The sequence below is a fragment of the Oryza glaberrima genome, chromosome 11 (genome assembly GCF_000147395.1).
Source record: "Oryza glaberrima chromosome 11, OglaRS2, whole genome shotgun sequence".
NCBI lineage: Eukaryota > Viridiplantae > Streptophyta > Magnoliopsida > Poales > Poaceae > Oryza > Oryza glaberrima.
In genome coordinates this window covers 16212303-16237670 of record NC_068336.1, presented here as the reverse complement: position 1 = coordinate 16237670, position 25368 = coordinate 16212303, and the positions used below count along the sequence as shown (strand labels likewise).

The following is a 25368-nucleotide window of genomic DNA, read 5'->3' as shown; positions in this document are numbered from 1 at the left end:
CATCTCAACCGGTTTTCTCTTTTTTCTCCTTTTCTACATAATATCGAGGGGTTGTTGTTTTCTTTACAGTTGAAGGATATAACTTCTTACATTATATGTGCATCTGAAATAGATTAGGAGAAGATGTTCCAACTTTCCAGACCGAAAAATCTTACCGCTTATGAGCATATATGCATATATCATTCATATAGCATGTTAATTTGCTCCGTTTGTGTCTATATATTCTAATTAATAAAATGAAATTAAGTAGATTAGTTACCTTCACTACATGTTTTACCCGTAATATTTTAGATTTTTTTTTGCAGAGGATAACTTAAAAGTACATTTTAGACATTAAACTACTCTTGTTGTAGTTTTAAACCTAAAAGAAGTAGATATTCTTTCAACCTCACTTAATATAATAGAACTTTTACGGTACAATCTACTGGCAGTATATACTACCAATATAAACGATCCAACGGTGTAGATTGATTTGCATAGCTATTTAATTATATTGCAGTAAAAAATACAAAAGGGCATATTCGTCTTTCTATTTTATTAGGTGGGGCTAATTATGTAAATTACACGTACGGATTAATTAAACCCTATATTTCTACTATGGCATGCTAATCTATTGCTGCATGCCGGCGGGGCACTGACCTGGGATCGCCGGATCCTCTAGGTACACTGCTCTCTATACCATTGTCATCTTTAAATCAATATATACATTCTTCGGATTAAAATAGCAAAGATTATTTACAAAGAACATAACTCTTCTCTTTGAGGAGAGCAAGAGCGCGCGATAGGGCAAAGAGTAAATAAGAGTACATTTGTACACACATTCAATTTCATGCACAGATCAGATGTATTTTCAGCCAGAACAACAGCGCATTGTCTTTAATTCCAACTCTAGCTCGGTGGAGGGCGTTGCGCCGCCGAAGCCATGCCGGATTGAATGTGTCTCGCGGGATGTGGGCTAGACTGCAGTGGAAGGCAGCGACTGCCCGCCTGGGCAGGAAGAAGGACGCCCGAGAATCCTGCTGCCGACGAGGACTAATCACGCCGCCGTCTCTCCTAACTCACGCACGATGATATCAATAGATAGAGAATTAGGGATTGAACAGATGAATCAATAACTAAAATACCCTTACAATCATTTAGGAAATTCTCATTATACCCTTATAAATACTACAAGTATATACTACCAGTATAGTGTACTGTAAAAGTCCTCTAATATAAAACTAAGCAAATAATTAAGTACGTCACTAAGTATATGTTCCAATATGTTGTTTTGGTTGATATGATGGTTTAATTTCGTTGAAATGGAATTCATGTTAGCTAGATAAGTTTTCTTGATGTGTACCTAAGTGACGAGACACACATGTCTACCCGAGTTCTAATAGAAAACCAGATATTTATCCAAGCCAACATATATAATATGAACGATGCTATCTATGTCTCAAAATATATATATAGTAATGTACAGGACATTTATAATACTACAAATATGAACAATCGTAGTATAAGGATGTGTTACATCCTATATTAATTGCTATATATTTTTGTATGAAGGGAGAAAGAATCTACACTAAGGGGGTGTGTTTAAATTCAGGGGTGTAAAGTTTTGACGTGTCACATTGGGTACTATATAGAGTGTCGCATGGGGTGTTCGGGCACTAATAAAAAAACTAATTACAGAATCCGTCAATAAACCGCGAGACGAATTTATTAAGCCCAATTAATCTGTCATTAGCAAATATTTACTGTAGCACCACATTATCAAATCATGGAGCAATTAGGCTTAAAAGATTCGTCTCGTAAATTAAACGCAATCTATGCAATTAATTGTTTTTTAGCCTATATTTAATACTTATTAATATAGGTGTTCAAATATTCGATGTGATAGGATACAAATTTTTTATGTGCGAACTAAACAGGGCCTAAGAGAAACCATCACATCGTGCCACTTTTGAACACTCAGCCAGTACTATTGGCTTTTTTTATTTTCCATACATTTGCATGTAATTTTATTGTTTACAGTTGGCTAGCGTGATAAGAGCGGGATATTGCTACAACTATATATATGGATGTGTACTAATCTACCTCAATTAACTTTCCCAAAAAAAAATGGAGCTCTATGACAAAGCTGAGCCTCAAAATTGGTGAGCCATGGCCTGCTTGTTTGACCGCCATTAATCTGGGTAAAAGAATGAGTAAACGACATAATTAATAAGAGAGTATCATAAAAGTTGGTGAAAAAAACTCACATTTTCAAAAAGATAATAATAATAAGTCTATCTTGCATTGAGCAAGAAGATGGTTTGAAAACACCAATGTAGGAGTGTACGTATTTATATGTAATAGAGGGTATTAATTTAATTACCTGGACAATATATTCCATGTATCTTTGATTCATTCTGGTCCCACTCTCCTGTGTGTTGACAATTGCTACCACAACATGCACGTCTAGATGCACCCATCCATGCATGCATGCATAGTGTCGAAAACTCCAAATTTCTAACGTTGAACCATTCAAATTTTACCCATGCATGGTCTATGGGAGCTTTGCTAAATTATTAGACCAAGCTTGGAAAATAGGCATACAATGTATTGTATCATCTGGGCAATGGAAGCCAAAATCTGCAATCCATTTCAGCCGTGGGACGGTGTTCAATAGAAAAAAATATGTAAAATAGATAGCAACCACTCCGATTAGGGGCGCGGAAGTTTCGTAGGAATTTCACAAGAACCATACGTTCCCAACAGGTAATAATCACATAGGTTTCCATTCCCTTACCGTCGTCAATATTGCTCAATATAAATCCAAGAATATAATTACCTGAAACCTTGTCTACCAAAAATAACCAAAAGTGGAGCTAGAAACACTATAAGTTTTTAAGTTGAAGGGGCCAATAGTGTTAGTTTCTATGAAATTTACTAAATCTACAGTAAATTCAGTGCGAGATTTAAAGCCATGGGAGAGGCCAAGCCTGCTCACCTCCATCTAGATTAGGCTTATAACTTCATATCTAAACCCTTTGCAAAAATGAGAAAAAAAACGATGGACCAGACGTGTGCAAACTAACTACAATTATAATATATTATAGGTATAATTTCAATTCCAATTTTCTCGCCCCTATTCGGTGGGTGGGTTAACTATTTTGATTTGAGGGATTTTATATTGAAACTGCTTTGTTAAAAGTCTTACGATGGTTCTCTTAACCAATACATAACTTTTGAGACAAAATCTAATAAAATGATCATGCATGGAATCAACCGAACCGATCAGCGAGACAGAAGCTTCGTTGGAATAATCCAAAAAAAAGAAACCATACTGTTCCCAACAGGAAGTACACAGGGTTTCCTTCTCCTGCAGTTGTTGTTGTTCCATATGAACCCAAGGCTAGCTAAGATCATCTGAAGAACTATTCATCTAAAAAACCATAGATTTACTCTAGCTAAGCTGCTGTAGTTTCAGATCTAAGCACTTTGAAAAAAAAATGAAACAACAAAAACAAAAAGAGATGGACGAGGTCATGCGCAATCCTTAACGTGTGAACTAGTCATGGTGATCATGATATATTATACTCCTTCCTTTTTTAATATATGACACTGTTAGATTTTTAACATATGTTTGACCATTCATCTTATTAAAAAATATTTAATTATCATTTGATTTATTGTGAGTTGATTTAAGCATGACTTAAATATTTTTATATTTGCATAAATATTTTGAATAAGACAAATGGTCAAATGCTTGTTAAAAGGTCTACGGCTTCATCTCTACTATTATAAAAATTGAAGATGTTTTTTGCCGGTATTTTGGTACATCATCCGTATTTGAGTCGGTTTTTAAGTTCTTTCGTTTTTGAAAATACGAATCCTTGTTTGAGTTGGATTTTAAGCTTGTTTCCTTTTGAAAGTATAAAAGGAGTCGTATAAGAAATCTTTTGAAAAAACTCACATACTAACTTGAGATAAAATGCATACTCCTAATTGCAGCTTATGATTTTCTGAAAAAATATCCAAGCGAATTTTCACAGTGAATTTTACCCTAGCTAAACCGTGTAACAATAATAAAATTAAAATAGCAATTACCCGTTACAATGTACGGGCATTTTTTATAGTATAATTAAAAGAGGTAGCATGTGCGTGATTTGAGTTCCGATCCTCTCGCCTATGCTTAATTGTTGGGTGGGTTAACTATACATATTTCTGGGATTTTACCTCGATGTCACTAGGTTAAAAGTCTTAAGATGGTTCTCTTAACCAATATGCCAATTTCAAGACAAAAACTAGTAAAATGTGATCATGAATGGAACGCAAAGTCGCTGCTTTTTCTCAATCCTCGTGAAGAAAGGGTGATTATGTATCTAAATTGAATTTGACAGCACAATGGTATCAATATAGAAGACAGTAATTTCACAAAGAAGGAATAGAGTTAACTGAAAAATAGCTATTCACTCGGTAAGATTAATTAAATCAATTCCGATTATGGATAATCTATTCAAAAGCATATTCGTAAACCAGAGTTGCTTCACTAGATCAAAGAGGCAGCGTATATATGCCCATGAACCCATCACATCATCAACATATCATATATAAAAGTCTAACTTTCCAATATTCAGGTAATTAAGTTTTATCCTACACGAAACTTCTATTTTGTTACAGCTCTCCTTTTCGGTGTGCTAAAAATGGTGCACCCTCGATACATAGGATAATTAATTCGGGTAATCAGTTTTCAAACATCACATCAACCGTTGGTATTAATTTTTTGGAATAACATCCAGAAAACAAATAAATCTCACAGAAGAAGAGAAAGAAAAAGACAAAAGTTAGGAACCAGATGCAGCTGGTATATATGGAAATTTCTCCAAGACATTTGCTTTTACCATGCATCTCTCTCTCTCTCTCTCTCTCTTTTCTTTCATCATAGACTGGAAATTGTTGGCACCTGTATGCGCAAGCAGACATGGTTGTGTTGGACTTGTAAAAATTACTGGTCTACTTAGGTATTAAGCAAGGATCAAAAAGTCATTGTCACCTAGATATGCCAGTGTTCATCTTTGCCATTGTGAGTCGACCATGTTAAGTAGATCCTGCATATCTTGTAGACTGGTATACGTGCTAACTCCGATCCAAATGTAAGTTTCATAAACTTGGAGAAAGGCGTTTTGTCGATCAGTACCGGATCTTTGATATTCTGTTTGATTTGTTGTTTGTTTGTCCAGCTACTTGGGTTTGTTCCAAGGTCATAGCAATTGAATTGTGTGTCCCTGTCAACTTTAGAAGATTTCAAATCATACCATACCAAAGTGTTGGATATATGCGTAGGTTTTGTAGGTAGGTAATTATACTCATACCATAACCGAAAACAAATTATTGTGATTTCACACATTCTATCATACTAATAGATGAAAAGCTTTGCTGTGGGAGTTTGCAAATTAAAAATAGTACAGTATATACAATGGAATGATGTCCTAAAAGTAGGGGCAATGGAGAGAAGTGAACAGGAACTCTTGAGGGCTAAGATGAAACAAATGGAAATTCGACCGGGTGTTCACAATTTTGGAATGAAATTTCTGGCCTACTGGTAGGATGTGCCTTTGGCCAAAAAAATTTGTTTGAGTTGAGCAAAAAAAAAACGGTTCAAATTTAGTGAAAATATATTGTAAATTTCAAATTTTCAGTACCACCCGAAGAGTTATTTGCATTCTGAAGTGTAAAACGCTGCTAGGGACAAATTAATGGGTGAACAAAGATCATCTTAATGATTTCTGTTTCCTCAGCAAACAGAGACAAATACATGTTAAGGTACATATAACCTAGGTATTGTTGAACATAGTCTCAGGCATAAATTGTAGTACTTTTTAGCTCTCTAGTATGGAGGTACTTCTACCGTAAAAAATCTTACTATATACAACGGTATATTTAATTAGCCTAATATACAATTGCAAAGATCGTCAGCTAGACATTAACACTGATCCAAATATAAGTAGTCGACCCCAGGGGCACGTTATTAGTGTCACATTAATGCTTTTCACCACCAAATATTACTGTCCAACATTAGCTGCACACAGAATGTCTGTTTCTACTGCAAGTATAGGAACATAAGAATTTTTTAAAAAGCAATTCAGTTCATGCAGGAATATGGGAAACGGCCTACAAACCTTCCAACAAAATAAATGTATGGACGGGAAATTCAGACATGCATTCCTACCCTCAGAAGTTCAGTCACCATTAGTGTTTCCCTTTGAGAAGGTCCAGGTCACCTACATAGCTCCATGTGTGATGACCGATGTCGACATATTGCAAGACTGATGAGCAGACAAGAGGAAGCAGCAAAGGGGAAAAAAACCCATAAATTATACCAACAGGTAGATGGTCCTTTCATGATGGAAAAACTGACACCACAATTCAGATCAGAGAATGACCCCAACCTACCAAAATCCTTCCAACCTTCTCACCTTCCTGGAGCCTTCCTACAATACATTAATAATTAACAACTAATTAGCAATGCCAAGAGTTGATAATTGTTAAAAGATTACTGGCCAGAAATGACATACTTTGGATAAGATCACTTGTTTAGCATTTTTGCAGCCTTGACTTGTTCTTGCATTGCATACATAAGTCCCTTCTGGCAGGTGGTGACAGGGACTCCAAACACGTGGGGTTTACAAAGGTTGGAATATATGAGTAAAGGGATGAGCTGTGAAAGTGACCATTGTAGTCTAGAAGGGATGGAAAAGTGATACTCCCTGCCTTGAGAATTGCAAATGCTCATATATATATGTGGTCCATAAGTAGAGTAAATGCAATTTACAGTACAACAGAAATGTCAATTCTTTCCCAAAAACACGTTACATATAGCACACAAGATCAGGAATGGTATGCATGAATTCACAGTGGGAACAGAATTTGTTGACCACAAGGTGCCTATTTCCTGGATTATGGTGGAAATATATGATGTTATGATATCCGTAACATCGTTGCATGAATGGGACATTTCAACAGACATCACACAAATGGAGGGAAGCACGAAAATAAGGATTCATGCATTATTCAGTACAATATAGAACAGATCAAAGAAATCTGGAGGAGAACGGGTTGTACATACGCGAATGGAATAGTCAGGCAGTAGAACAAGGTTTTTTATGTTTCCTAACAGTAGCACAATCAGTTAGCTCCTCTTCAGCATAAATGTCAGTGTGATGTTCAGTGTTGTTTTGCTCTGCATTCCAAATTATACAGGTTTTTATGCGAACCCTGCATTTTTTTGCAGAACCCTGTCCCGGAGGAATGGCTTATGCAGTTCTGGAGTTGGAATTCAGCTACCTGGCAGACAGGCATCTTACCCTTACCCAGGCAAAAATCTGCATCAGACATTGTTTCTTCGTTCCAGCGGTGGGAATTTGGAGAAAAATCAATTATCTCTCCATTGAAGTTCTGCTTGCATTTGCTTGCTCCTGAAATTCTCAAACTGCACAAGTCATACTTATGACCAAATAATTTAGTTACGACCATCCTTGATTTGTAACTGTGAAAAAAATATTACAGACCAATATAACATAAGACTACAGATCCAGCTGTCTAGTTGACCGAACCTGATCTGGAGACAGCTAGTATACAGTGCCAGCTTGATTGACAGTACAAACAGAAGCATCCTTACACAGATAAAGCTTCTTCCTTCAAAACTCCCCCCATTTCCATTCTCCATGAGCGGTCAACTAGTGGGTACAATTCCCTACAGAATGTTTGCAAGGCATTCAAAAACTTACTAGTCAAGATTATCAACAAGCCAACAAATAACTTGTAAAGTGCTCAAATGTGATTCTGATGGAGCACAAAGGAAGAATATTTCTTTTTGAGTAGAGGGCAAATAAACTACCTACTTATCTGAAGAAAGTGGACAAAAACAACATATTTCATTTATGTAAGTTTTAAATTACCTTAGGTCATGACTTACAGCCAGTATAGTATGATCCTTCTTTAGGTCCTTGAGAAGATTCACAACGTCAGCACGAGCTTTCCAATCTGATATTGAGGGAAAAGTTTTGATATATGCCACAGTTATATAATACTTTCGCAGTAATACTTGGCTATCAACAATAATCACAGCAACTGTCAACAGAGATGATACGATGCCCACAAAGAAGTGCATTAGACAACAGATGGATGACCTCAACACACCATTAACAAATAGTATTTCAGAAAAGAATTAACAAATGGTCGCTTTAATACTAAATAATGTCATTTCAGATATCAAAACATGACCATTGAATTTATGTAATATTTTGATGGTAAATTATTGAAAATACATCACCATTTATAATTATTTTAATAAAAACTACACGTATTGTTTCTAATATAATTATTTTTCTTTTTGGTAGCATCCTTGTGCTGCAAAGAAATGCATGTTTGGAAACAGACTATGAAGTAGAGCAATACTGAATGCTTCAGTATAGGCATTTAATCACATACCAAGACCAGCAAGAGGCTCATCAAGCAATAATAGATCAGGAGTTTGGACCTATAAAATTATAAAATTAATAAAGGAGGCAGAAATATATGACATCTTGCTTTTTTAAAAAAGACACAAAAGAGTGTCATTAATAAACCACAACAAACAATACCAGTTGAATTGCCAAAGCAAGTCGCCGTTTAAACCCACCACTTAGAGATTGTGGATCTTCTTCCAATGAAATGCCATTCAGACCAACCTAGCATGTTATGCATAGCACAAATTATGTCAAGGGTAAATAGTTCGTGTTCCAAGCAAGAGCTCACTTAACAGTGGAAAGTATGATAAAATGTTCTATTAGGTACAAATCGAAATCCTAAAGAACTTTTGAAGGATAATCATTAGTCACTACCGAGTTAATGGCATTTTGAAGTTTTAAAGCAAGCTTCTCCCTAAAAAGAAAGTCTGTATTTTGCCGTGGCCATCCAAAAGTAATTTCCTCAAGCACAGTATCTGCTAAGAAGTACCTACACGAGATATGTAAACGATCTTATTGTTTACTGGAACAGTTTAAACATTTCAACTGACCATATACAAACTTATTGAGTTTATATTACTTAATGGTGAAAGTGGCAACTCAAACCTCTCAGGAAACTGAAACACGATACCAACTCTTTGAGCAGTTAATAATTCTGGTGGACCCATAGGATTTCCACTATCGTTGTACTTCTGTATGCAAATTGTCCCATGGGTAGGTTCCGATAGACCTGCCAAAAGCTGAGAAATCAAGAATCAAGATGTCACCTTAAGATGGAGGATAAGAGGGAATTCAACAAGGCATGCAGTATTTTTTATGCAAACCTGCAAAAGAGTAGTTTTTCCGCTCCCGCTTCGTCCAAAAAGTAATCCAAAACTGCATGAGCATGCAACATTCAGAAAAAGAGTCATCCCAGAAATAAAATTACTCTACAACAATTATACCTGCTTACCTTTTCTCCTTAAGATTGAGGCTAATTTCATTCAACAAGTTTTGTTCAGTTCCTGGAGGTCGATAGCTAACTCTTCTGACCTAAAATAAGGTGATGTTCAATACATTTCACAATGATAAAAAATGGTAAAAATGCATACACAGAGCAGAAAAGAGCACATGGATCATAGATAATCTACATGACTCGTAGAACGGCGAATCGGCAATAGCTCAAATAGCACACCAGCATGTAAATTTGTAATGAACGATCCTCATGAACATCATTTTTTTAATCCATCCATCATTTACTTTCTTCCTAAAACAAACACATTTGCTTTACTCCTACTACCAAACAGCAAACTGCAAAATATATATACAAACAATATAAACAACAACTAGACACCAAACAACGAAGATAGAACTGCCGGTGCCACATCTCATTTCAAGCTGTTCTACAGTTGTTACATAACAAAAATAAATAATTCTTAGCACCGATTGTAAAATGGATAAGGGGGGAATAAAAAGAGAGAGCTTTGCACCTCCAATTGGGAGTACCCAGCTGCTGAGACTGAAACTCTCCCCGACCGACAGCTTCGAGAAAACCTCCTCCCTGAATCCACGGCCCGCCTCCTCGCCGGAGACGGCGTCACCGCCGGCGAGAACGCGGCGGCCGTCCCCACCGCCTGCATGGCCAGCTCAACGCGGAGCCTTCGGCCGGTCGGCGCGTCGCGCAGGCCGCCGCAGAGAACGCGGGGGCGGAGCGAGGGGGACGCCGCCGAGGACCCTAGATTTCCGCAGGGGCGCACGCGGCGGCGGCGGCGGCAACGGCGGCAACGGCGACGGCGGCGGTGAGGTTTGGGTCGGGTCGGCTGGACTCTGGAGTATGGGCAAGCGCAGCAGCGAAGTCGAGAGCTAGGTAGCTTGGGTGGGCCGGGCTTCAGGATTGGGCCGAGCCGTCGAGGTGGGCTGGATTGGGCCTGTTAATGGGCTTGTCAACCCATGGGCTAAATAAGCCGACAGATTAAGGAAAAAGTACACCGAAGGTCCCTCATCTTGTCATCGAATTACAAAATCATCCCCCAACCATAAAACCAGGTATATGACATCCCTCAACTTACAAAACCGTTCAATTTAGGTCCTTCGGTAGTTTTGATCTCGGTTTTGTCCGACGTGGCGACAAAGTCAGCGTGGAACCCACGTGGGTCCCACACGTCAATATGCCACATCATCATCATCTCTCTTTCCCCTCCTCTCTCTCTCGCCTTCTCGGTTCCTCCACTTTCTCACTCTTCTCTACCTCTGAATGTAGGCCGGCCGGTGGGGAGGCGGGAGAGAAGGAGGGCGGCGCTGCGGCGGTGGCGGTGGTGGCAGCAGGGGCGGCGATGGGGGAGAAGGGAGGCGTCGGTGTCAGCGGCGACGTGGGAGAAGGGGAGGGCGTCGCCACGCTGGTGAGGTCGAGGACGGAGACCCTGTCGGCGGCCTAGTGGAGTTCCGCGATGACCAAAGATGGGCCCGGAAAGGCGGTAGCGAGGCGAGAACGACGCGGGCATGCAGCGGCCGTGCGCGTGCATCGTGGGCGGGTGCTGGGTAGTGGAGCTCGAGGAAGGCGAGCGCGCACCCGCCGCCGCCTTGTTACCCTCCCGCCGCATCGCCGGGCGCGGAATGTTCTCTCCCGCCTTGCTGCCGCCGCCGCCACCTCATCGCCTGATGCCGCGTCACCGAGGGCTGGATCTCCTCTCCCGCCTTGCAGCCGCCGCATTGCCGGGTGCTGGATTTCTTCTCCCTCCTCGCAACCGCCGCCTCGTCGCCCGCTGCCATGCGCCGGATTTCCTCACCCGCCTCGCAGCCGCCGCCGGAGCAAAGTGACAGGAGAGAGAGAGAGGAGGAAGGGTTAGGAGGGGAAAGAGATATGGTGATGATGTGGTATATTGACATGTGGGACCCACATAGGTCCCACGCTGACTCAACCGCCACGTCGGATAAAACCGGCGTCAAAACCACCGAAGGACCGAAATTGAACGATTTTATAAGTTGGGAGATGCCATATATCTGGTTTTACGGTTGAGGGACGATTTTGTAATTCGATGACAAGTTGAGCGATCTTCGGTGTACTTTTTCCACATAAGATTAATGATCTGCAATGTAAGGCCATACGTAGGCCATAACAAATACCTCTGCTACTACTTTGTTCTCCTTCGGTCCCCTTCTCAACATGCGCAAAGGTCTAGCCTTAATGATCTGAAATTGGTTGGTTGAATTTTTTTCTCAATAAATTTACTAAGCCAATTCCTAATTATATCATCCTAGCCTAGCTATGATTTATCATCCTTAATCCATATAACAAACCAATTCATAATTATATATACCTGGCCTGTTGTAAATCATGTATATATTACCAGTGGATTGGAACATTCTCAGTGCCATACGTACGTTACAACTAAAGGAGCAAGCAGGCAAACCCGTGAACCCACTTGTAGTATAAATAAGAAGGTTATCTGCCTGCTTACACCCCCTAGTTGCAACGGAGTATGTTTAGTTGATTTAGTTGAACATAATAACGATTTTCGTGGAGCAGTTGACCTGGTATATTGGCCAGAGGCCCTGGATGAACTCTTCTCCTGACCGAAATTCATCATGGCTCTGTACTAAGGGAGATGTAATGTAAAAGTGAACAGCTGTACGGAGATCTCTCACAATTAGTTGATTCTTGGCATCTTATGTTAAGCCTCTGTTACATCAAAGTTAATTCGCACTTACACATGCATCATACTGTTAAGTGTTAAATCCAAAAGGTCAAGGAGCTAGCTTTAATACTGAATTAATTGATCACCCAAAAAAAAAACACAAGACTGAAGATAGATGCCTGCCAGGCCTCATCCCAAAATCCAAGGGCTATTGCCTGCCTGTTCGTTAGCACACAAGATTTACTTTAGCAACATGAGGAAACCAAACAAACTTAGGCCACAAGAGCTGATGAACACGTTGCACAATATATATCACGGAAAAGCACTGTCAGATGTGCTTCCCCACCGTTGTCGGCCTCATCTCACAAAATACACAAAGTGGTTCATGTAGCAACGGATATAGATCAATGGAGATGGCATCATGCAATTAATGACAATGGTATCCTTCATTTAAGACCAAACTATACCAGATTGTTTTTTTGTTATTTTTCTCTACTGTACTACTTTTATAGGAGATTGTTTTGTTTACTTTTCTCAACTAGTTAAAAGTGGAGTTGCAACTCCACTACCTAAAAAAAAAAGAAGAAGAAAAAAAACAGTTAGTCAAGAAATTGACCGTTGCACGGGCATGTTACTAGTATTGTATGTCTGAATGCGTGTTGCTACAAAGAAGATGGTCATGCCACTTTCGTGATAAGATTATTAGGAAAAAAACACATTTGTAATAAAGTGTGAGTAATTTTAGGTTCAAATTGTTGAGGCAAATATTAGCACCAATATATAAGACAACCTTTAGTCTCTGCTATAATGTAACTAAAACTAATTAATACAGTTGCCACTACCAATCAAGCTAGTCTCTTTTTATGGTCTTACAAATTATCCAGGTGCATGATACAAAAGGCATCAAGCACATTAATAGTCTTCCCCCAACAATCCATATATATGGCATGTCAAATTTTTGGGTGAGTTGGAAGAGAGAGAGAGGAGAGGAAAGAGAACCGTATAGTCGGCGACTAAATTAACGTCGGCTATATATAGGCGCATGCTACGACACCGGGTAGACCCCACCTTTGTTCTCCCAAATCAGTTCGTGAAAGAAGATATATGGTGGCCCAACCTAGTAAATAAAATAGAGAAAATGTGTAGCGTATGTCTATAGATTCAAGCAAATCTATTGTAGCAATAATTAACCCCTAATCTATAGAGCAAGTTTATTTTCATCATAAACGCTTTCATGGAGTACTCCTCCAATCCTCTATTTTTTTGAGAACTGATAAACTGATATGCCCCACCATAAATTGATAGCCTACCTACCAAACCAGAGAAACTTTTCTGAACGGTCTATTTGTGTTTCCCAGTGCCATATAATCATCAGAACCATCCTTTTGCAGATAATAACACCACCATGGTTTTAAGAACTCATGGTTACCGGTCATCAGGTCGGTAGCTAGGTAGCCAGTTGAAAACCGGGGATCGGTTAGTAGGCGGCTAATGGTGGGAATGATAATGATACGAACCATGAATAAAAATTTTGAACCCTAAATTTAGAGTTATTCTAGCCTAATACTAATAAAAAAATATCCAAGTTGTTGTGTAAAACCGGTATTCATAACCCTTGGATAAAACCCAAGCAGCTGGGGTCAGCATGCTACCACAGCTGGAATCCTTGTTTGCTGGAGAAAAAGAAGGAACGATGGTCACACATGTTTCAGTCTCTTTCTGTGTACTGGGGATTTGCAGGGATGCATGTCTCCACTGATCATATCTTTAACTCAACCTATACATTGCCAGTAAGGACCAACAAATGTCCTGATAAATTCTTCCTGTTTGTGAGAAGTCATGTCGGGAACTGTACATCGATCGATCATCATAGTTCAGAGAGCTGTCACTAGCTCGTGAATCATTCAGAGTAACTGGATTGGATCTCGAGTGATGGTACTCAAATGAGCAGTGTGATTCATTGCTGGTGCAGAGTATCTTTTAATTTGTCCACTGCTGCAACAGTTAGGTTTATAGCTGTAGCTAATTTTGGTTCATGGTCTAAATTTTGAGATTGACATTCGTCCTAAATAAGATCGGGTTTAGGAGTATTTAACTCCTGCTAATTAGGATTTGCCATTTTGAGAGTAGGCCGGGATTGTAAGAGCGATTAAACGAGTAGCCCTAGTGAGAAGAAAACGCGAAGACTATTATCATTATTTATTAATGATAATTAAGTTTCGTTTAATCTTGGATTAATAATTGGAAAGCATTAATTATCAGTATCATGGATTTTGGTCCTATTTATTTGTTGTAATTATATTTTAACGAACCTCTGATACGAATCAACACCTCCTTGCCTTCTTATTCCCCATACTGCATCAGCTGAGTGACGTACGGCTTTATTTTTTGTGTGTGGGGGAGGGTTGTTAGTTAGGATTCCTTTTAAATAATGAAAATCAATTCAGCATCTACATCAATTTATGTGCCCAGCCTACCTATGGAAGATAAACACACAAATACCATATAAATTTTCGCTCTCAATGGCATAGAATGAAGATTTCATTTAAAAAAAATGAAGAAACCTTCAATTCTCAAATGGTTGTTTTATAACAATTTCTTTTACTTGAAGACCATATCATTAAACTTCAGTACTCTCTACTACTTAAAAGACAAAGTCGTCAGTCCGCCCTCCCCCTCTCGTGCGCACAGCACGTAACTGCCATGAAAACCAAACCAATAAACTAAGCAGTTGTTTTTTGAAAAAAAACTTGGTGCCATGATTTCTACTAGATTCATAGCCCTAGACATATGAGTATGTTGTAATGCATATGCTAGTCTATGTAATCTAGAATTCGCAAGAGATATACTATTCCTACTACCACAAATATACTAGTCCATATGAAGTATTAAAAATATTAATTTAAATTTAGTCTACCAGAATCTCCCTAAACATGAGGCCAAAATGTAAGTGGCCAAAGTAAGCATCTGTATAAGGTGCCATGCTAGCCACAGTATTTGCCTTGAAATAGTTTGTGTACATGAGAGATGCATGCATGGTAGGCCTCAGTCCTAGCAGAACTACTACTCTACCAAACAGATCTTCAGTGGTCTACCTCTATCCTTCACTGTACAAGAACAAGATACATTTCAGACACTTGCACACATGTCCCAACTAAACACTGAACCTGATGAGTTGCTCCTCCCTAATCCAGCATGGACAACATACAACTGGCCAAATGGTGCCATATTAATTAACACATCTCCCAAATTCAAACAGGGCCCAAGGAATGATTCTAGCTAGAGGGCAATCTAATGAGGACAATGTCCATGTGTAGTTAGGGGCCATCACTGTCACTGGATCATCATCCCCTGCATGCAAGCTAAGCCACCAACAAGAGTTCAAGAACAAAGCATGATTAGGGGTGGACCCACACACAATATTGCCATCAGCTAGGCTCATAAACACCAATCACATCAAGAAAGCATACAATACATTAAGTTCTGATCTCTGTCATACATTCACAGAGCAATGTATATAAACACCACACACTTACGAGTTGATCTCATAGTAATCCTCTCCCCCCCATTATATAGTGACATATACAGCACATTCAAGCCCTTCTATACCAAACAGATAGAGATTATATTGTAACCAAGCACATATTCATATATATGAGATGCTCACTATTCAAGCTTTAATTCTTGATGAAACAAATAGCTCCTCTTCTTTTGCCCATTATAATTCCAGCACCAAGTCTGCATCAGATCAGAGAGACAGGGTTTCAGTGAAAAAGCACAATGTATGCAGTGTGTGCATCAGCACACAGTAACTCAGAAACTAGTGATGGATAGCTCTTGGAAGATTCCCCAAAAATAGTATGGAAAGATGTAGCTGTCAAGACTGAATGCATGATTGCAAAGATAGATCCATTGAAGATGGATGGAGACACCAAGGTGTGCAGTGCTACTCACAGTCGGCATCAGTCTTGATCCAGTGGCCGCTCTTGCTGCCGTTCATCTCGGCGTTGCCTCCCGGTGACGATGCACCGAAGGCGCCATTGGTGCAGCAGCCGAAGCCCCTCATGGGATGGTCCTTCCGGCACCGGAGCACCGGCGAGGCCAGAGGCTCGTCGGGGTCTCCGGTGGCCGCGCCGCGGTTGCGGCTTTTCTTGGTCAGATTCCTTGTCAGGAGTGTGTTCTCGGGGTAGACTTTCCTGTGGAAGATTTGAAGGATCTGCAATGAGCAGATGTTTCCTCATTTCAGAACATTGTCAACTTTTGATCACTTTCTGACACTCAGTTTCTTTCATTTGTTGTAACAAAATTAAATGTAAGTACCAAGTAGTAGCAAAAGGAATCTAGAATTTCTTTTGAGGGATATTTGGAGCATCTCTCCAAGGAAAAGAAATGCAAGAGAGCACCTAGAAGGATGTATAATATATCAAATCAAGAATCCCTTGTTGTTTATGGGGCAAACGAAAAATGACAAATGAAATGATCCATAAAGATAGCATTAGACAGGAGATTGCAAACAAATCGCATGTCAACTCACTGCCCCCAGTATCCCCACTCCTAACAACACCATTGACACACCAAGTTGGTCTACAGAAACTTAACTCGAATCTGACGACACAGTGAAAGATCTTCCGATTATGAGATGATAGTCAAAACTCGGGATTTGTGTCTACTTATGTCCCAGAGCAGGATACACATGTGAAATGGATTGGCTCCAAACTGTTATATATTCTTATCAGCAATCTTATTAACATTGCTGGCTATTTCCTTGGACTTACTATTAAAATTTATAATCCAAAGCTGTTTTTTTTTAATTTTAGAATTTCATTTAGGATTAGTTTTGGGGTTTTCATTGTCCGTTTTGTTGCGGGACTAGAAAATATCTACCTAAAATTAATCTTAAACACCAAGAACAGCGTGAAATTCAGTGTAAACTTTGGAGTAATTTTGGATGTACCACGAAAAATCAGTATTTCTTTCTGAAGGGGAAAAATGATTTAATCATGAATATCTGTTTCTTACCATTACATATTACAGAGAGTTATATAGAATTATGGATTTGCTGTGATGAGCATTCCTTCATTAAACTCACCGTTGAGCAGTAATCTTTTTGTATTTTTATAAAGTTGGAGATATTGAGTTCGAGATCATGTGAATCAGAGTTGAATCTTGAATGTTCCAACTGCAAGTTCAGAATTTTACCGGCAAACAATTGAACTCGGAAATATATAATTAGTCAAATGTTCAAATGTCGTCCGAGCTGAAACTTTGCATATTCAATCTATAGTTCTAATCTTGACCCTTAAATCAAATCACAATTAAGAAATGTCGACTGGCCTGGTTAATATTGAAGTTTCACTAGTAGAAAATGCACGTACTGAAGCAAAAATAATAAAAAAAAACTCACAATAACTCTTGAGTTTTATTACAAATTAATTAAAGAAAAATGAACTAAAACTATAGCAATCGAACGAACTAATTAATCAAATGATCATATCCAAGGAAACCTCATGAAATAGTCAGCCAAAATTGCAGATATTTTATAGTTTTCTTCAAAGCAAATTAAAATGCTAGCAACAACAAAAAAAAAAAAGTTACCTTCTGAAACTTGCTCTTCGTCACCGTCGCCGGCATTCCACTCTCGGCGGCGCCGCCGCCGCCTTTCTCGTCCTTCACCTTCCTCTTCTTCATCGTCTTGTAGCCGCCGCCTTTCCCCGCTCTGTCTCCGCCGACGCCGGCAGCAGCAGCGCCGTCGTCGCCGGCGACGCCGTCCTCGCCCTCGGCGACGGCGACGAGCGCCACCTTCTCGTCGGCGAAGCGGGTGCGCATGAACAGCTCGCCGAGCGAGGTGCGCCGCCCGCCGCCGCCGCAGGAGCCGGACGAGTCCCGCGGCGCCTGCAGGTACTCCGGGCGCGACGCGACGTCGCTCACCGGGGAGCCGAACAGGAAGCCCTGGAGCGGGCAGTCGACGCCGCCGCCCATGGCGAAGCTCACCCGCGCCGACGCCACGTCGACGCCGCCGAGCACCTTCTCCAGCTCGGCGCTCACCACCATCAGGTCGTCCTCCGTGGTGGTGTCGTCGTCCTTCTCCGCGATCGCCTCCACCGCGGCCACCGCCTTCTCCACGGTGGCGACGACCGCCTCCGCCGCCGTCGCCGCGGGGAAGGTGAAGGTGGGCGTGACGGCGCCGCCGACGTCGGCGTCGTCGTCCTCGACGGTGAAGCCGCCGTCGTCGTCGCTGGTGGCGTCCACCTCGAAGTCGATGTCGTAGTCGTCGTCGTCGCCGCCGCCGCTGGGAATGGCGACGGCGGCGATGCCTAGCGTGCCGATGGTGAGAAGGCCGCTGCCGCCGAAGGTGAAGAGGTCGCCGGCGGTGACCGGCGGCGAGGCGTGGGCGGCGTCGTCGCCGGAGAAGTAGTCGTTGTCGTGGTCAGGCGAGGCAAGCCCGGTGATGCAGTTGCAGGCCCCACCTGCAGTCACACAGTGAATTACTTCCTCCGTTTCTAAATATTTGACACAGTTGACTTTTTAGCACATGTTTGACCGTCCGTCTTATCAAAAACTTTTGTGAAATACGTAAAATTATATGTATACATAAAAGTATATTTAACAATGAATCAAATGATAGGAAAATAATTAATAATTACTTAAAATTTTTGAATAAGACGAATGATTAAACATGTTTAAAAAAATCAATGCTGTCAAATATTTAGAAACGGAGGGAGTATTAAATACTTTCTCCGTTTTATATTATAAGACTTTTTAGCATTGTTCACATTCATATACATGTTAATAAATCACATATATTTGTGTCTAGATTTATTATCTATATAAATTTAGGTAATGTAAGAAAGTCTTGTAACCTTAAAAAGGAAGGAGTACGATCATTTGCATGCAAAATTATGCAGGCTTTCATGTGTTTTCTTTTCTTTTTTTTGAGAAAGAAAAGTTTTGATGTGTTTCAGAAATTAAAAGGGTTACATTATATGTATTTTTTTTGTTTCAAATTTATGAAGTACAACACCATTTTAAAAAGAAATAGTTACATTCATGTGCGTTGCAACGGGATCAGGGTGATATAAAATATGATTAAGCTTTTTCTATGTAAGTTTTTCAAGATGTATTGGTTTTTGTCCTTTTTTATGTGTTTCTTTGGGAGGAGAAGGACCGGGTTAATTAAGATAATGTTTTGGACATTGACACATTTTTTAATGCAAAAGTTATATGATTACTTTCTCAAACTATATAGTTATAAAAAATTAACATATAACTATATGAAAGAGTTTTCATCAAAAAAAGTCTACTAATATAATTTTCACATTCCTACTATTTTTCATCAAAAAGTATATAATTTTCACGTTTTAAATTCTAATACTTTTTGTCTATTAAGAATTTAACATTTTAGATGTTTGACAGCACTTATTATAAGTCTTTTGTAAACCAAGGTAATAAAATAAAATTTTCATTTACTCAAAATATGTTTCTAACTAGTTAGTCCATGAAATTTCCTTATTTTATCGTATTAATTTGTTGTAGCTCTTTTGGTATCTCACACTAAAAATACAATATCTCACCGTACCATATGCACCATATATAAAAATCTTTGTTTGTTGAATTCTAGTTGTTGAATCGTGGAGAATGCTCTTGGACCATTTTTCTCGAGGGAACAGGCAGAGAGGTCCAGTTTATAAGGAAAACTGGACGCAAAATCTTACAACGGCACAATTGATTTATGAAAAACGGACGAAAACTCTAATATTAACATGCTGAGCCTAAGAACAACAGTCCAACAAGGAGAAAACTCTCAAAGGAAGCCTTCAAAAGGAGAGAGAGAGAGTTCCACAAAAGATAGACATGCCCTCGTGATCTTTCCATGGCAATGTTGCTACATGGAAAAGAAAATGTTATCTGCAAAATGATAATATAGGGTTCTTGCTATGCAATAGTTGGTCTAGCTAGCTAGCTAGTGCTGGAACTATATATATTGAGGCTGGAAGAAAAGTGGCATGTGTGATATTATAGATAGATGTGCCATCTCCAATGTGGGCAACATATCATATGCACACAGGCCCTCACGTGTACACACGTGCACACCAACTAAAAAATGTCATCAAAAAATCTAGAAAAAATCATACACATACTTTCAATTGTATTACACCTAGGGTTAAAATCTTAACGTCAAATTCATTATATTTTAGCCGTAACAAAAAAAAACAAAAAATCTGACAGTTTTAAGGTTGCAGTTTTGTCAGAATTTTATCTTTTTTGTTATTCTCTATGTAGAATGAATTTGAAGATGCGACTTTGAACGTAGATGTAATACTATTGAAAGTACATGTATGAATTTTCCTAGAATTTTTTGTGATAATTTTTAGTTGGTGTACACGGTGTGTACACGCGAGGGCCTGTGTGCATAGGATACGCTCCCCTCCAATGTGACCAAGCGCAAGAGTGCAAAACTCCCATTGATGATTGCTAGTTTGTTCCATACAGTTCAGCACTTCAGACGGCTAATCTGGTCAATGACATGTGGGACCGGCCGGCCAACAATTTTGCAGTGGTTTTCTCATTATTGTGGACATGCTTACAGATCTAAAACCAGAGACAAACTCTCTTTTTTTTTTCTGCATGTACCGATGAACTATTATACATATATACTAACTTCAATTTTTTATATGACGTTAGTTTAATATATAAAAACACTAGAGAGAGTACTAGAGGTGAGTGCGTTTGTGTTATGAGCTACTGTATTTTTCAAAACAATTATACTTCATCAATTAAACATAAGAAAAAAAGGACAAAAAATAGATTAAATTAAGTTGTGCGTGCATACCTCCTCCGGTGTTGAACTCTTTGAACACGTCATTATTACTCCGTAGCTTTCGATGCATCCAACCTAAGAGCTGATCATATACACACATGAGGATCAGAAATTTTTATGAACTTCATCAATCATGAAAATGCATGGTCTATTACTTTTTATCAAGATCTGATCAAGATCGTCAAAAGGAGAAGATGATGATGATAATGAAAGATGATGACAACGGCAATGATGGAAAAACAAAATAAAGGATTAATATTTGTAGCTACATTTATTCAACCCAGAAAGCATGATCAGCTAGGCCAGCAACGTAACCAAACCAAACAAAAAATATTTACAAAAAGAAATTAACAACTCAAGTTCCAAAAGAGAACTACATATACATAAACTTAGTATCTGCATTACGAAACTAATAAGCATGGATATGTTCAATAGATGAAACACTGACCTTCATCTTGGAAGCCGGTTTAGCGTGCTAAGATGAGAGCCGAAGAGGGAAGGAGGGGGCACTAATATAATAGAGGAAGAAGGGAGAAGAGAAGGAGCATCCATCCATCCATCCATGGATGCATTTCAGTCGGTAGATCAAAACACCGGGAAAGCTACAAATGGTCGATTAGTGGGCAGGGGCCCAACCGTGTCAGCCACACACATGCACGCATGGCATGACATACAATGCAGTGCACGCCCGTACTTTGTAGCCTAGCCAGCTGCAGCTGTGTGTGCATTAGATATATAATTATATTCTCCCTCTGGTTCAGGTTATAAGACGTTTTGACTTTGGTTAAAGTCAAACTGACTTAAATTTGACTAAGTTTATAGACAAATATAATAACATTTATAATACTAAATTAGTTTCATCAAATCAATAATTATATATATTTTCATAGTAAATTTTTCTTGGGTTCAAAATATTACTTTTTTTTCTATAAACTTAGTCAAATTTGAAGCAGTTTGACTTTGACTAAAGTCAAAACGTTTTATAACCTGAAACAGCAATTTGACTCTCACCAAAGCCAAAACGTCTTATAACCTAAAACGGAGGGAGTATATACTACTACGTTTTCTTTCTTTTATACTATAAGATGTTTTAACTTTTTTCTTAATTAAAATTCACTTAACCAAATTTACGAAAAAAATAGAAATATTTTTTACAACAAACAAACATACTATTAAAATATATTCAATACTGATTTAACATGACTAATTTAGTGGTATAAGAATTATTATATTTTTTTCTACAATCTTAGTTAAGTTTGTAAAAGTTTCACTTAAAAAATAATTAAAGCGCCTTATAATATCAAACTGACACGGAGAGAGTCGTACTATACTAAGTACTCCCTCCGTTTCACAATGTAAGACTTTCTAGCATTGTCCACATACATATAGATGTTAATGAATCTAAACATATACACATGTCTAGATTCATTAACAACTAAATGAATGTGGGTAATGCTAGAAAGTCTTACATTGTGAAACGGAGAAAGTAATACTACAGATGACAGCTGATGGATAGCCCAATCCAGTGAGGTAGCCTAGCATATAACTCGTCCATATCATGCATCGTGTCGATCGATCCATCACCATTGGTTGTATATAAAGGCTAACTATTCAGCTACCATAATGCATGTGTGCGATCGATCGATGGATGATCACTTCATACTTCACATCAGCAGGTGCCCAATTAGGTACTTCCCCGATGTCGCGAGAAATGTTATCATGTTATATGTGTCGTTTTGGACATCGATATGGGTCTGATATGGATGGACGAGAGGAGTGTTAATTCGTGTATTTATACAATTATACTGCATCATAATAATTAGGTGTTTTAATTTGTAAAACAACCCTGGCATGGAAATGTAGTGAATCCATGTGCAAGATCTATACAGGGATATATATTTATTCTAGTTGTTTTGGAATAATTGATATATATATATATATATATATATATATATATATATATATATATATATATATGTGTGTGTGTGTGTGTGTGTGTGTGAGTAACCAGTCAACCCAACTACTGTTTTACTACTTTCTTTTTAAAAAAATGGGCATAAGAAAAAAATCATAATGTGTCATAGCAAAATATTTTTTTATCAAGGGAAAACACAAGCTTCCCTTACACCTTCCCTTACACCAGTTAACAATGTCACAGAAAATTTTAGAAAAAAAAATGGAGATCTAATTCTAAGAGTATTACACCTATGTGTGAAATCTTACCTAAAAATTCATTATATTTTAGCCATAACAAAAAAGATAAAATTCTGACAATTTTTTTCACATTTTTGTTATAGCTAAAATATAATGAATTTGATTATGAGACTTTATAGATATGTGTAATATTAGTAGGAATACATGTCCATTTTTCTCTAGAATTTTTACATAATATTTGTTAAATGGTGTGCACGAAAAATTTATGTGCATACGATATGTTCTTTGTTATCAAATATCTCAGCATCACTTGCTAGCTTATTTCATTATCTAGTTTCCTCCCTCTATTCTGAAATATAAGGCACAATCACTTTTTATATATTTAATACTACAATGTGTGTATGCATGCATATAATTACCTAGTACTAGCTACTTAAAAAGGGATTTTCATAAGCAGTCAAACTGATTTTTGTAAACGATGGAGCCACCCACCTCTCCCGAGATGTCTGTAAAAATCAACATTATTCCAAATAGGCGGCACACCCGTAGGCAATTTTTTTTGCGGGTGGTCAGCTATGCCACCCGCATGTGAAAAGAAGAATCACGAAAAAAATAAAAATCCAAAAAATAAACCCTAACCCCATCTCCAATCCGCCGTCAATGATGACGTCGTCACCGCAGTCTGCCGCCACTCATCATCGTCGTCGTCGCTCCCAACGCCGACGACACTGGATCCACTCGTCGCGAGGCTGGTAGATCCACCCATTGTGGTGCTGCCAGCTGCAGATCCATCACGGCGCCGCTGTCGACCTCCCCGCACCTCCACACCTTTGCCGCTGGGCCCTCCAGTGCTGCCCCTCCCCACCTCGATGCCGATGGTGGCGGATCTGCCTGTCGCGAGGCCCGTGATGACTGTCATTAGTGATCAGTTTCGACTGTCAATATTACCGAAATAGAGGAGAACTAGTTATGCTTGCAATGCATATCCATGTTAGAATAATAATATTCCACTAGTATTAGGTTCACTAACCTTTTGCAGAGAATAATCATTAAATGGAGGAGAATCGACATCACATCAGACGATCGATCAATCGGACGATGTCGAGAATCAGACTTATCAATGAACGGGCCAAGAACTCAAAAATGACACGACTAATTGGGCCAAAGTTCAGAAGTCTGCGGAGTGGAGAAATCCAGGAGGCCACCAGACAAATTATGGGCTGGTTGGGCCGGCCCCTGGTTCGGCCGAACTCCCCTGATCGCCGTTGGATGCAGGGCTTCTTCTGGACGGTGTAGATTGGCTCCCAATGACGGTTGGAGGGTATTTCTGACCATTCCAACCGTCACAACCGTCATTGGGAGGCTATATAAACCCCTCACTCTCTCCATTTCAATACACACCTCAAGCAAAAGCTCTCTCATATTCTCTCAAGTTAAGTTTAGTGTTCTCAAGCTAGTGGAATAGGAATAGAGTAGAAATCGGAGTCCGGAAGCTTTTGGAAGAGTTCGGGTATGGCTCTAGTAGCTCTTCTCTTCTCTTTTGTAAGCTTTGTACTATTATTAGAATAATCTTCTTTATACATTTATGGTATTGAAATACTTTTCTAGTATACGAATGCCAACTTTATAGTATGTTCAAGTTATACTGATTATACTGCTAGCTTATCTGGGAGATGCATCGGTACGGGTATAGTGTTTGCTTATGCAATTACTCTATGTCATGATGATGATATTAGAGTAGTATCTGGTAGTTTAGGCGTGGTGTCTAGATTACGGGATATCATTATTTGGGGTTATATGCTGCGGATGAGAGGTGGGCCGCTGATGGTGACAGCTTAGTATGGGTATTCCTCCGCGCGTATATATACTCCTAAGTTAATTTCCCGGGGAGGGTACTCCTCCATATTTAGCCCCGGTTGTATGGTCATGACGGGCAGTCGTAAGGAACTCGGCAGTCAGGGGTGGCTTCTCGAAGTACCAGGAGAGCATCGGATAGAGAGTATTAGCTAGTATGTCAGATAACTAGGATGTATGTATACTATGTATACTAGAAGTATAGAAATAGATTATCTTTCTCTTTTCTTTCCACTTAGCTTAGATATTTTAGTATGAGAATGAGTAGCTCCCTGCTTGTGTGTCATTCTACCCTTGGATTATCTTAACCCCTGCTTAGACTATGATTATTATAAGTAACATATAAATTATTAGTCAGGTTCTCTCTATTATGATCTTCCCACGGGATTAAATAAATATGATACCCTTGGAATACTCTCGGGTGAAATGCTACAATGGTATATCCGTGCGC

The 25368-nt window shown here is 39.1% G+C and overlaps 2 protein-coding genes across 5 annotated transcripts; both read right to left on the bottom strand.

The window, feature by feature from the left end:
* Window positions 1–7013: 7013 nt before the first annotated feature.
* On the bottom strand, window positions 7014–10272 carry LOC127753750 (ABC transporter I family member 11, chloroplastic). 3 transcript variants are annotated; one of them, XR_008012692.1, is made up of 10 exons: window positions 9947–10272; window positions 9430–9509; window positions 9302–9353; window positions 9084–9217; window positions 8853–8967; window positions 8613–8699; window positions 8461–8509; window positions 7929–8013; window positions 7584–7723; window positions 7014–7459 (listed from the first exon to the last, which is right to left on the bottom strand). XR_008012692.1 is itself a non-coding variant. In XM_052279175.1 (10 exons), exons 1-10 carry the CDS (start codon window positions 10094–10096, stop codon window positions 7403–7405), a joined length of 870 nt encoding a protein of 289 aa, XP_052135135.1. In that variant the 5' UTR covers window positions 10097–10272; the 3' UTR covers window positions 7014–7402. The 3 variants fall into 3 exon arrangements, 1 of the variants encoding a protein (XP_052135135.1); XR_008012691.1 differs by having other exon boundaries at window positions 7014–7445; XM_052279175.1 differs by having other exon boundaries at window positions 7014–7445; window positions 7649–7723.
* A 5275-nt stretch (window positions 10273–15547) lies between these two features.
* Window positions 15548–21446, bottom strand: LOC127754207 (protein LAZY 1). Of its 2 annotated transcripts, none has more exons than XM_052279698.1 (5): window positions 21358–21446; window positions 20922–20991; window positions 17687–18558; window positions 16046–16307; window positions 15548–15829 (listed from the first exon to the last, which is right to left on the bottom strand). In XM_052279698.1, exons 1-5 carry the CDS (start codon window positions 21361–21363, stop codon window positions 15810–15812), a joined length of 1230 nt encoding a protein of 409 aa, XP_052135658.1. In that variant the 5' UTR covers window positions 21364–21446; the 3' UTR covers window positions 15548–15809. The 2 variants fall into 2 exon arrangements, with proteins under 2 accessions (XP_052135658.1, XP_052135659.1); XM_052279699.1 differs by having other exon boundaries at window positions 16046–16287.
* Between the last annotated feature and the right edge of the window lie 3922 nt (window positions 21447–25368).

Bases quoted from the DNA above. Each gene is read 5' to 3' on its own strand.
- LOC127753750 (XM_052279175.1), bottom strand. From the start codon at position 10,096: ATGCAGGCGGTGGGGACGGCCGCCGCGTTCTCGCCGGCGGTGACGCCG. The intron at 8,014-8,460 runs GTATGTGATTAA...CCTCAATATCAG, and splicing joins TGAGCCTCTTGCTGGTCTTG to ATTGGAAAGCTCGTGCTGAC. The intron at 7,724-7,928 runs GTAATTTAAAAC...AACATTCTGTAG, and splicing joins GCTGTAAGTCATGACCTAAG to GGAATTGTACCCACTAGTTG.
- LOC127754207 (XM_052279698.1), bottom strand. The intron at 16,308-17,686 runs GTAACTTTTTTT...TGCTCATTGCAG, and splicing joins CGAAGAGCAAGTTTCAGAAG to ATCCTTCAAATCTTCCACAG. The intron at 15,830-16,045 runs GTGAGTAGCACT...GATCTGATGCAG, and splicing joins GATCAAGACTGATGCCGACT to ACTTGGTGCTGGAATTATAA.